This window comes from Mirounga leonina, unplaced genomic scaffold (genome assembly GCF_011800145.1).
Source record: "Mirounga leonina isolate KUSES-001 unplaced genomic scaffold, KU_Mleo_1.0 Mir_126, whole genome shotgun sequence".
NCBI lineage: Eukaryota > Metazoa > Chordata > Mammalia > Carnivora > Phocidae > Mirounga > Mirounga leonina.
The window spans coordinates 33075025-33088672 of NW_023270314.1; the positions used below are offsets into that span (position 1 = coordinate 33075025).

At 36.2% G+C, this 13648-nt stretch overlaps 1 protein-coding gene and 1 pseudogene across 1 annotated transcript in view; one reads left to right on the forward strand and one right to left on the reverse strand.

Annotated features, from left to right (window-relative positions):
• The window catches only part of ADAMTS20 (ADAM metallopeptidase with thrombospondin type 1 motif 20), a 169808-nt gene that overhangs the window by 37427 nt on the left and 118733 nt on the right, over positions 1–13648 (forward strand). Inside the window, exons 5-7 of the mRNA XM_035002841.1 lie at positions 8498–8581; positions 9087–9211; positions 10540–10580. Of these exons, the coding sequence (XP_034858732.1) occupies positions 8498–8581; positions 9087–9211; positions 10540–10580 (250 nt within the window). The remainder of the gene's footprint in view (positions 1–8497; positions 8582–9086; positions 9212–10539; positions 10581–13648) is intronic.
• Positions 5299–5492, reverse strand: LOC118009052 (annotated as a pseudogene).

The following is a 13648-nucleotide window of genomic DNA, read 5'->3' on the forward strand; positions in this document are numbered from 1 at the left end:
TTTGGAACATAAGATCACCGTAGCTGTGAGAGCTCTTGATCTGATATTAACATCTCTGTTGAGCAGGGGTGGTGGTGTATCCGTGGAACAGAATTAATAGTCCTAGTGAAGGACCTATACAAGATTCTATACATACACCTATTTAAATCTGTTGTCTGGGACATTTCTGGATTTAGGCCTGTTTTGAAGTAATTACTAAAAGCCACCCCCCTTTTGTGCTCAGAAGTCTCCTGGTTTAGTTAATGAATTAGTCACTTATTTATATAGATTTAGGGTATTGGAACTTATCTAATGGCTAGACGTACCTCTATTCACATGTAGGGAATTCAGGCCCACTTGATTGAACAGACTTGGCCAGGATACATCTATTGGCCATTGTAAATTTTTCTTAGCTAGAAATGCCCAGCTAAGTACGTTTTGACTTGAAGAAACTAAGACCCTGTTATTTTCCTTATATATAACATTTCACCTTAAATTCTTATGATTATATGTGCTTAAGAATACATGGCCCCTGTTGCCTAAGCACAGTATCTGGTACAAAGTGGGCATCCAGTAGTTAATGAAAGATAGAATGAATAGTGATTAAAGTAATACTTTTTTTTCAGAAAGCATGACATCGTAATAGACCCCAAAAACAGATGATTCAAAATGATTTCTGAAATTGTACAAAATGGACACTTGTGGCCTTGAAATTTAAAATCAAAACAGAGCTATACATAGAAATTTGTCCTGATAACATGCTTTTACCTCTGAATCTGAAGTAATTAGATGTGTAATTATCTAGATGTATAATTATCTACATGTGGGTGTGGCATGATCATTATGAGGGGATTCTAATAAGAGCACGGACACAGAGGATGTTTGTTGATAATATAGGATATTGAATCAATTATATGGACCAGTATAGGATAAACTTTGTAATTTTAAATGGTTAAAGGAGATATTCATTAAGAAAATTGTGGGGAAGAGGGTAGGGATACTGAAGGAAAATATTAGATTTTGTAAATGCATCAGATTGTGAAGACTGCTTAATGATGGGCAACTTTGATACCTGTGCTATGGAAATATGGACTAGAAGGAGGAAAGGAGAACAAGAGGAATGTTTATTGAAAAAATTTTGGAATAGCTACATGCAGTTTTGGTGATAATGGCATCCTCAGAAGAGTTTTTGTTACCTGTATTTCACATAAAAATCAATATAATCACTGTTTGGAAGATACTGTGACATAACCTGGAGATTACTGAAGTTGTCCGTGGGAGTTTTAAGGCCACAGTTCATCAAGGGCAAAACAGATCTTTTGACTTCATAGAAAGTAAATTAGCTTCTCAGACTGCTTGAAACAGTAGCCCAATGTATGCACCTATCACTTTCTAGGTTCTTAGTCCCACTAGGACAGCCAATTTCAATTGAAGATTAGTTTATAGATCTAGTCAGCTGGTTGTGTTGAGCTCTCATTCACAAGGAGATGGACCACAGTGGGGTTAGAAAAGAGGGAAGCATTCCAAATGTAGATGGATAGGAGGAAAAATTTAGAGTCTCTCTTTTGAGGTGGTTTGGGTTTTGTATATATTTTCTTTCCTCTTCAGAGGTCAAATTTCAGGTGATTTATAAATTACCTTTTTTATTAAAAGAATGTGTGTAAAAAGAAACAAAAATGAGGTTAGGGATAAAGAGGCAAACCAAGAAACACTCTTAACTATAGAGAACAAACTGATGATTACTAGAGGGGAGGTGGGTTGGGGGGATGAGGGAAACCGGTGATGGGGATTAAGGAGAGCACTTGTGGTGAGCATAGTACACTGTATGTTAACTAACTGGAATTTTAAATAAAAAGTTAAAGAATGTTCAGACAAGGATACAGGAAAGTAAGCAGACTTTCTGCATATATATATATTAGTGAAAAGCCATGATCACAATTATATTTGCAGATAAAAACCTGCAGATATAAACCACGCGAAAGGAAACTCTGAGCAAGAATGACAGGCTCTCCTTTTTTTGCCTGGGACTTTCCTAGTTGTGATGTTAAGACTCATGTCCCTGGAAACCCTGTAGTCCTAGGCAAACTGGGACCGTTGGGCACACCTTATAGAGCTGGTCAAATTTAGTTCAACTTGTTTTATCTCCACAACTGAATTCTATTTCCCAAAATTGCTCTGAAGAGGTAAGAGGAATGCTGTCTCCAAGTAAGTGTCCACGGATGTTTCCAACTGAGGAAGGAGCCATTGAGATTTTGCACATTCTGTCCTCATTTTTAAGAAGGTATTAACTGCATTTATTCAAACACACACAGGATATTGGTAATGTTCTTGGTGATAGTGATTTAGGAGAAAGACAAGAAAATGCGATTTAGACTTGAAGTATAATTGTGAACCACTTAAGAGTTCAAAGTCACAAAAAAGTTTTTGTGTGTTGGCTCCAGATAGGGGAAATAGCTGAATGCTTCAACACTGAGCAAATGGATTATATACATCATTTAGAGAGAGGATTATCTACCGTTAACCATCTTGCACGAAGTAAACCTTTGTAGTGTCTTAAACTTTTTCTTTACTTTCAACAATTTAACAAAATGTCTATGTACAGTGATAGAGAAATGTTGTGTGATTTAATTCACTAGAGTGCTGTACAAATAGTGTAGTGATCTCTTATTCAAAGTGATTTCAAGGGGCACCTAGGTGGCTCAGTCAATTGTTTGCCTTCAGCTCAGGTCATGATCCCAGGGTCCTGGGATCGAGCCCTGCATCAGGCTCCCTGCTCAGCGTGGAGTCTGCTCCCTCTGCCCCTGCCCCTCCCCCTTCCCCTGCTCATGCTCTCTCTCTCAAATAAATAAACAAAATCTTAAAGAGTGATTTCAACATTAAAACCGGAAAGAACAGAATTGTGTATAACGTGTCTAATGAAATGAGTTTGTGTTAAATGATCAGAGATGTTCAACTATTTTCTATACCAGAGCTTTTATCTTTAAAGAATTTGGGTGACAGTATTTGACTAAAATGGCATTTACGTATAATTAAACTACCAAAGTAATTGTCATCTAGAGGAGTTACTTTCTTCAACAGACTTACTTTGATATTCAGTGACATATTTAATAAACCTTGAAAATATTTACTAGGTCAGAGTCTTCTATACTCCATTGGGTTCACAAAGGTTTGACTTTATAATATTCACCTTCTTACAGATTTAATAGGGTAAATTTAAGGAGTAACATGTGATCATCAGGAATTAGCCCTGTTTATTAAAATAGAGGCATTTATCAACTAAAACCCTCACTTGCATTACACTGACTTAATATTGCTTTCACTGATGTTATAAGTCCTAGGGGTGTAACACACAGCGTGGTGAATAGTTGACATGGTGATTATTTTATGTTTGAAAATTGTTTAGAGTAGATCTGAAAAGTTCTCATCACAAGAAAAAATTATAACTGTGGTGATGGATGTTAACTTAATGTGATCATTTCACAATATCTACATATATCAAATCATTGTATATCTAAAACTAATATGTCAGTTATCTCAAAAATGGCAAAAATGATAAAAATGAAGATAGCCTCTAAACATATCATATATGTACATTTGCTGAAGCTCTATATACAAATTATTTCAAAATAGTTGGTCAGTTAATGGTGACAGTAACTTCATGATTTGCATGAAGTGTATTTTGCCTAGAATTTTCTTAATATTTAAACAATAGAATGTATATCATTTCTTCTCTACCTTTTTTTGATAAATGTCTGTGAATTACTGTTTTGTGAGACCTGTAAAGAAACATAAACCTGATATGCCAGAAGAACAAACACTTAAAGAATAAAAGATTCAATACATTTTAATTAGATCAATAAAAATTCTAAAATGCAGCACTCTCCATAGCAAGAAGGGGAAGATAATGTTCAAGCATTTGTGTGAAATAACACCTCTCACTAGATTATGTGTATATGTTAGCCTATTCAAGACCCTGAAGATAGCTACTTAACTTTTTTACTCAACATTTCTCTAACTGTGGAATGATTTTGTTCTTTAGAACAAATGCCCTCTACACTCCTCCCCCAACAGCACCTGGTAAATACTAATTAAATACGCTAGGGCATTGTGACCAAGGGTGCTCCGTGCCTCAACATGGTTGCAGGTGTTGAGACAAAAAGTAGATAGACCCATTTCTAGAGTTGAGAAACTTCCTTGTAACTAGTAATAGAGCTAGAACTAAAACCAGGGTCTCTTGACTACATAACAGTTCTCTGAGGCCATGGTCAAGTGACCATAGCAGGGCAATGTCATGAAACACATTAGGGTTCTGAAAGAAATTTTTGTACCAAGAGCTAATTAGAAGGGCTTAGAGTGGAATGCTGAAATTCCCTAAGATAGATACAATGGTTAGAGCTAAAACCAATAAACTTATAAATGTATTCATGAAGAAGTAGCAAACATGGTACCCTACCATCATGGAAATCTAATATGGGGTGGTAGTTTAGGAATGAGAGAAGCACATTGTACATGCCAATTAGAAAAGCCTCTGAGTAATGAAATGGGCCTTGTCATCTGCCTGCTCCACGATTCCATTTAATTGAATAGTTATACCATAAACCTTTAAATATCCAAATATAGTAGAAGATATATATATTGAATATGAGCACATAGATGATGGTCAGCACATACAGTAGGAAATGCATACAATTAAATAGGATATCCTTAATTCATGATACCATTTTAGTATAAAAGCAAAATATCTGAGTTTTTGGGGGAGAGGTGTGTGTGAAGAATTAAGCTGAGCCCTCTGTTTTTGTAATTTTTGCCTCTAAAAGAATAAGGTTTTATTATTTTTAAGTTTTCATTTAAATTCCAGTTAACATACCGTGTAATATTAGTTTCAGGTGTACAATATAGTGATTCAACACTTCCATACAACACCCGGTGCTCATTATAGCAAGTGTGCTCATTAATCCCCCCACTCACCTCCCCTCTGGTAACCATCAGTTTATTCTCTATAGTTAAGAGTTTGTTTCTTGGTTTGCCTCTCCCCCTCTGACTTTGTTTCTTAAATTTCACATTTGAGTGAAATCATACGGTATTTGTATCTGACTGATTTATTTCACTTAGCCTAATACTCTAGCTCCATCCATGTCATTGTAAATGGCAAGATTTCATTCTTTTGTATAGCTGAGTTATATTCCGTTGTAGATATATATGCCACATCTTATAGAGACGTTACAGGTGCAGTATCTGGTTCCTTCTGAAACTCAATATTTTTAAGACTGTATATTTCGTAGCTGATACTAAAATATCCGGATTGTCATTGATAGTCAACATCTTTGGGGCAATGAGTAGAGAAATTAGCTATGTAGATACTTCATAGTACTTAAGCTTTTTTCTCTGTGGTGTAACTGGGAATGCATGATTTCCTGTGGCATAGAAGTCTTCACAACTGTTCATTTTTCAATCAGCAATAATCGCACCTCAGATAAACTTCGTTGGCTACGATACTGCCACAGTGCAAAGCTCACAACTGTTCATTTTCAAGGCAGGGGGAGAGCCTTTGTGCATACCTTTGAGGTGTATTATTTACTTTGTAATTTGACTTAGAAAAACAACCACTTTTAAACTCACTGAATCAGAGGATAACTCGGTAGTTACAAGTATGGGTATACTTTATTTTCCCTGGGAGATAAGTATTTTTTTTTAAGTTACATGGAAAAGATCAGTTCAGCTACAAATTACCATAGCTCCCATTTTCAAGTGAGCAGTACTGCAGTGTTAACAGACCTGCTTGAAATTGCCAACCATTTGATTGTCCCTGTTTTAACGTACTCTCAACCCCACAAGATGCCCACTTTTGCCAAAAAGGGCTACTGCCGGAGCTGAAGGCACCACCATTGGTAGACCATTGTAAACATTTGTGGCCGTGCAGCTAAAGCAACAGAAAAGGTGCTGGAATGTGTATTGAAGTCCATGCTGACCCTACAGTGTCCGCATTTCCAGAGATGCTTTGGGCTCTGGTTGTGGTTGTACTCCACGTAGCAAAACAGCAGCAACCATGTATATTATTTAGTTATATTGAAACCGCCTTGGCTGCTAGTACTTCCAGCAAATTCTAAGCTTCAGAAGGTCAGGGTCCATGTCTTCCTTAGCTCTCTGGGTTGCTAGCCAACAAAGCAGGGTGTTGATGCTGAACATTTATAAAAAGATGAAACAAGTAGTAACTCCTCAAGCAATTGCTATCTTGGTTTGGGTAGTGGTCCGGGAGATGGTGGTTCAGGTTTCAGAAACTTTAAGCTGAGGTATAGTTGACAAAGTGTACAGCAGTGATTCGAGTGATTTGACAACTCTACATGTTATGCTATGCTCACTGCAAACTTAGCTACCATTTGTCACCATACAATGGTCTTACAACACCGTTCACTGTATTCCCTATGCAGTACCCTTCATCCCCATGACTTATTCCATAACTGGCAACTTGTATCTCCCACTCTCTTTCACCCATTTTGCCCATTCCCCACCCCCTCCCCTCTGGCAACCACCAGTTTGTGCTCTGTATTTACGAGTCTATTAATGCTTTGTTTTGCCTTTTAGATTATATGTATAAGTGAAATCATATGGTATTTGTCTTTTCTGGTCTGACTTATTTCACTTAGCATTATAGTCTAGGTTCCTCCATGTTGTCACAAATGGCAAGATATTGTTCTTATGGCTGAGTAATATTCTGTTACGTATATACCGTGTCTTAACCATTCATCTATCAGTGGACACTTAGATTACTTCCATATCTTGGCTAGTGTAAATAATGCTGTTGTAATAAACATAAGGGTGCATATATCTTTTTGAATTAGGGTTTTCTTTGGGTAAATACCCAGTAGTGGAATTACTGGATCATATGGTATTCCTATTTTTAATGTTTGAGGAACCTTTATACTGTTCCACAGTGATTGCAGCCACTTTACATTCCCATCCATGCTGCACAGAGGTTCCTTTTTCTCCACATCCTCACCAACACTTATTTCTTGTCTTTTTGATATCTTATGGTTTTGGTTTGCATTTCCCTGGTCAGTGATGTTGAGCAAATTTTCATGTGTCTGTTGGCAATGTGTATGTCATCTTTGGAAAGATGTCTATTCAGGTCCTCTGCCTTATTTTAATCAGATTGTTTTTAAGTTCTTTATATATTTTGATACTGATCCCCATTGAATATATCATTTGCAAACGTCTTATTTAGTAGGTTGCCTTTTAATTTTGATGATGGTATCCTTGGTTGTGCAAAAGCTTTTTATTTTGGTGTATTCCTCGTAGTTTAGTTTTGCTTTTTTCCCCTTGCCTGAGGGGACTTACCAAGAAAGATGTTACTGAGGTCATTGTCAAAGAGACTACTGCCTATCTTTGGAAAAAATTTTCATTACATGGGTGGCCCGGGTCCTGAGGGGATTATGTCTCTGAAGGAGTGCAAGACCCTGAGGCATTGGATGTGGAAGAAACCTCTACTGCAGAGGAACCTTTATGATGGCTACAAGTAGAGGAGATGAATCTGGTGAATTAGCACCTTAACGAGGAATCACAAACTGAGCCCAGGGAGAGGGCCTCATAGAATTGCTTTTTTCAGTCTTGGAGAATTAAAGACCAGGTTGTGACCTGTGACCTCTTCTAGGGTTCCTTATGTGATTTTTGGATGAATCTGTTTCCGTGGATTCCAGTAGTGCTAACCATTAAAAATTATAAGCATACTCAGAATTGGAAATATGTAGCCATTGTGGAAAATATTAGGTAAAACTACCAGAAAAATAGGTAAAACTTATATATTTTTATGGAGAATAATAGTTGTGTAAATTATGGATTGTGACACAGAATGAAGTGAAATTCCTGCTGAATCATCTATTTTCCAAGCTCTCAGTGTTCAGGTTACTTGAGAACTTTGTTAAAATGCAGATTGATTCACTGGTCCAGGGTGGGGCCTGCAATTCTGCGTTTCTAATCAGCTCTAGGGTATGCTGCTGATCTCAGTAGTAGGTTTAAAGGATACTGGTTCTCAAGCTCAGGTTCACGTTGGAATCATTAAAAAATGCTGGGGAAATTTAAAAGATACTGATGCCTGCATCTCAACCCTAGAGATTCTGATCTAATTTGTAAGGGATGTGGCCTGGGCGTCTGGATTTGTGAAAAGGCCCATAGGAGGTTCCAGCATGCGGCTGAATCAGAGAATTGATGTTCTAGGACTGGTTTCAATTTATGTTTGAGAAGAAATAACTCATTTAGGCATCTAATCCTACACTTTTTAAATAAAACACTTTCAGTATAATTTTATTAACAGTTATTACATCAAAATTTACATTTACAACATCTAAAGGACTGTCTTAGAAGAGCATATGTAATAAGACTTTAACACTAAGAAGATAGAACATATTCTCATTATAGCACAGCACAATATTAATTAAGTACAATTCTATTAAGAACTAGAAGTAAACTCCGGTGCTGCTTAACATTCTACAATCCAGATAATCCTACATTTTTTTCCTTGCAGGTTGCAGCAATCTACAAGGACTCAAGTATTGGAAATCTTATCAACATAGTAATTGTAAAATTAGTTGTAATTCATAATGAACAGGTAAGAAACAGGCCTGAAGTTAGTAATCTTAATTGTAGTAGGCTTCTAGTAACAATATATATAGATCACAAATTGTTATTGGAAATGAGATATTCCTAAAATTTACATTTAAAAACTTGATTTGAAAAGGAGTGAGATTAACTTTTTATATTGTGATGGAAACAAAAAGAAAGGAAGTAATAAAAACACCTTAAAAACTTAAGGCTTAAAAACAATGAGGTATTCCTTTTATAATCCTGTCATTGAAGGATTTAAAATACAGTTTTTTAGAAGTTTTTTTGATCCTCAGTATTGGATGGTTACATTGAAAAGTTCTCACTAGATCCCCTTTTGACCATGTCTTAAGTATTGCTAAAATATTCCTGAATAAATACGAGGGAGAAATGCCACTTCACTTGCCTCTGAAAATGCTATTTAATAAATTGCAAGGATGCTGACAAGCTTGGAGAGAAAAGGGGCTATGGATGTTTTAATGTAATATTGAATTGCTCATTTTTTTGTGTAGGAAGGACCAGTCATCAGTTACAATGCAGCTACCACATTGCGTAACTTCTGTTTATGGCAACAAACTCAGAATGTTCTTGATGATGCTCACCCTTCTCACCATGACACTGCTGTTCTTATCACTAGGTACAGTTTTAGAAATAACCCTTCCAACTGCAGTTGTTTACCCTTTCTCTCCTGCATGATCACTGATACTTCTTGTTACCTTAATTCTTTATCAGTAATACACAGAAGTGTTCTATGAGAACTTGTATTGCAAAAGATACTATTGTATGAAAACATTATTCTTGCAGACCAGAATGCTAGTTGATTCCTTAGGAAATTAGCAATGTTAGGTTGTTGAGTAATGGATTGACCAAAACAAAATAATTTCCTTACTTAGGGACAGAATTATGAAAAATAATTGCAAGTAAACATAGTTGTGGAACTGAATATAGGTTATGTTCATTCCCCACTTGATATTTTAATTGCTTGGAAAGAAGAGCTTTTGAATTTAATTGGTTGTCTACTTTTTGGACTTCTTGTACTTTAAAAAAAAAATCTGTGTTTTGATGTTCAATACATGTCTTAATTACTAGAGTGCATTTATGAGGGTATTGCTCAACCTGCTTAAGGAAAACAACTTCTGCTATTATAAAATGATTGTGCATTTTACAAGCACCACTATATATTGTTAATTCATGCCTTTGCTTCAGCAACACTGATGGCTACCAGGATATTTAGATTTTAGGATTGGTTGGTTGACAAAAGGAAATAATTCTTCCACTTAAGGGACAGACTCCGAAATCTCTGCTTTCTAGAACTCTGAAATGAAACACTTAGTCCATATAAAATAGCTGTAAAATTTTAGAACTAAAGCAAAATTGACTTAATTTTATACACCATATTATATTATCAGTCCATGGTTCTTCCCTGGATTGTAATTAGAGGCCAAGCAACAAAGATTGGAGATAATGAATTATAAAATGGGAGGTAGACAAAGGAAGCTAGAAGAGGGAGACCATAAGAAATGACAAGAGAACTGTCAAATTGAATGCGTAGAGACTAAGTAATGCAGAAGAAAAAAGTAAGCAATTTGGTAATATCTGAGAACATTATCTGTGGTGGAGAATAATAGCTGAAGCTCATAATGATGTTGGAACATCTAGAAAAGCATAAACTATATTACACATAGAGCATAAATAAAGGCAGAAGTGAAAAATACACTTAGAAAGTTTATCGTTGAACGTGGTTAAAGCTTCAGCTCTTTTCAGCAGTCACTTTTATATAGCATGCATTGCTTATTGGTATATACAAATGGTGTATTATCCTAGGTTCAAATTATTGAGAGCTTAATAAGATCTGGATTTGGAAGTGAGTTTGTGGTAATAGTCACATCATAGTTCAAGCTTCTTTATCTTTGTTTTGACTTGTAAAAATATTTTCTGAAATGCTTCAAACTTTTTTGTTTTAAGGGAAGACATTTGTGGAGCTAGAGAGAAATGTGACACATTGGGTAAGTTACTTTGCAAATTAAATATAACTTCTAGAGATGCCCGGGTGGCACAAGTTGGTTAAGCATCTGACTCTTGGTTTTGGCTCAGGTTGTGATCTCAGGGTCGTAAGATAGAGCCTTGCAACCAGCTCTGCGGTCAGCATGGAGTCTGCTCAAAACTTTCTCCCCCTCCCCCCAGCTTGTGTGTTCTCTCTCTCTCAAATAAAAAAATCTTTAATAAATATATGCTTTACTGAATTGTTTAAAATGTTTATTTTCCTTTTACATTGTAATCATTTTGATTGTCTTGATTAATGATTGTCATTATTAGCTTCTGCCTCAATACATTTTAAAGAATAAGAACTGATATTGTGCCAATTACTACATACATATAAAATATATGCAAATTTAAAGCAAAATAATAAAAAATAATAAAATGAATAGCCATAAATCCACCACCAGATTTAAGAGCCAAAACTTAATACACTCATATGGCCTTTGCTAAGTCCTTATTCTATCCCAAGAGGTAGCCAATACCATGAATTTTATATGTTCCAGTTCCTTTCATCCATATTGAAAAATAATCCTATATATCTATATGTTCATAAAAGAAACTGGTTTTGCTTCTTTTTGAGCATTGTAGTTGTACTTCATGGATTTTCACTCCTGTATAATAATTCATCCTCAGTTTACATATTTATACGCTATTAGTGGATATTTGGACCAATTCCAGGTTTTCATAATGAACTTCACTTTAAAATCTAGGGTATATTCCTACAATTGAAATTGTTATTAAATTTGCTGATGTTCAACTTTGGTATATCTTAAAGTGGTTGTACCAATTTACATCTTTATCAATAATGTATAAACATTCCTTTTGATTATGTCCTCAACACAATGTACCTTCAGATTTATCATTTTTTTTTTAAGATTTTGTTTATTTATTTGAGAGAGAGAGAATGAGAGACAGAGAGCATGAGAGGGAGGAGGGTCAGAGGGAGAAGCAGACTCCCTGCCGAGCAGGGAGCCCGATGCGGGACTCGATCCAGGGACTCCAGGATCATGACCTGAGCCGAAGGCAGTCGCTTAACCAACTGAGCCACCCAGCCGCCCCAGATTTATCATTTTTGCCAATCTAAATGTAATATATTTCATTATAGTAGTAATTTTCAGTTCTATGATTATTGAGTTTGAACATCTTTTCATATCTACTGGCCATTTATATTTCCTTTACTCTGAGGAATTAAAGAAATATGACCTATTTTTCCACTGTGGTGGTTGTCATTTTCTTACTTTTTTTTTTTTTTTTTTGAATTAAAAATTTTTTTCCAGGGGTGCCTGGGTGGCTCAGTCGCCTGGGTGTCTGCCTTTGGCTCAGGTCATGATCCCAGGGTCCTGGTATCGAGCCCCGCATCGGGCTCCCTGCTCAGTGGGAAGCCTGCTTCTCTCTCTCCCACTCCCCCTGCTTGTGTTCCCTCTCTCACTGTGTCTCTCTCTGTCAAATAAATAAATAAAATCTTTAAAAAAAAATAAAATTTCAGTTAGCCACCTTATAGTACATCATTAGTTTCAGATGTAGTGCTCAATAATTTATCAGCTGCGTATACACATCCAGTGCTCATCACATCATGTGCCCTCTCCTTAATGCCCATCACCCAATTACCCCATTCCCCACCCAACTCCCCTCCAGTAACCCTCAGTTTGTTTCCTATACTTAAGAGTCTCCCATGGTTTTTCTCCCTCTCTGATGGCTTCCCATTAGTTAGGCTTTGTTTTAAAGTCTATTTTGTCTCATAAGTATTGCTACCCTAGCTTTTTTTCCCCCCACTTCCAATTGCATGGAATATGTTTTTACATCTCTTCACTTTCAGTCTGTGTGTCTTTAGGTCTGAAGTGTCTTTTAGGCAGCAAATAGATCGGTCTTATTTGTTATCCAGTCAGTCACCTGATGCCTTTGGAGCACTTAATCTATTTACATTTAAGGTAATTATCGATAGGTATGTACTTATTGCCATTTTGTTAACTTTTTTTAGTTGTTTTGTAGTTCTCTGTTCCTTTCTTGCTCTCTTCACTTGTGATTTGATGACTTTCAATGTTATGCTTGGATTCCTTTCTCTTTTTTGTATGTATATCTATTATAGGTTTTTGGTTTGTGGTTACTATGAGTTTTGTATATAACACCCTACATATATAGCAGTATTTTAAGTTTGTTTCTTAAATTCAAGGACATTCTAAACTCACTACATTTTACTCCCACATACTCCATGTTTATGTATTTGATGTCATTTTTTTTAATCTTTCATTTTGTGTATCCCTTAACTAAAGATAAAGCTGATTTTACTACTTTTATCTTTTAATCCTCAGTGCAGCTTTATAAGTGATTGCTCTACTACTTTGTAAGGCCAGTTTAGTGGTGATGAACTTTTTTGTTCTGGGAAACTTTCTTTCTCCTTCAATTCTAAATGATAACCTTGTTTGGTATAGGGTATTCTTGGTTGTAGGTTTTTTTTTTTTCCCCCTTTCAGCACTTTGACTATATCATGCTATTCCTTTCTGGACTGCAGTTTTTGCTGAAAAGTCAGCTGTTAATTTAATGGATGTCCCCTTGTATGTTAAGTAGTTTTTCTTTTGCTGTTCTTAAGATTCTTTTTTTTTTTTTTTAAAGATTTTTTATTTATTGATTTGACAGAGAGAGACATAGCGAGAGAGGGAACACAAGCAGGGGGAGTGGGAGAGGAAGAAGCAGGCTCTCAGCCAAGCAGGGAGCCCGATGTGGGGCTCGATCCCAGGACCCTGGGATCATGACCTGAGCTGAAGGCAGACGCTTAACGACTGAGCCACCCAGGCGCCCCTGTTCTTAAGATTCTTTAACTTTACACATTTTAATTATTAGGTGTTTGGGTGTAGACTTCTTTGGGCTCATCTTGTTTGAGGCTATATGCTTCATGGACCTGGATGTGTTTCCTTCCTCAGGTTAGGGAAGTTTTCTGCTATTTCTTCAAATAAGTTTTCTGCCTTTTCTCTTTCTAGGACCCCAAAATGCATATGTTAGTACACTTGATGTTGTCTTAGAGGCCCCTTAACCTATC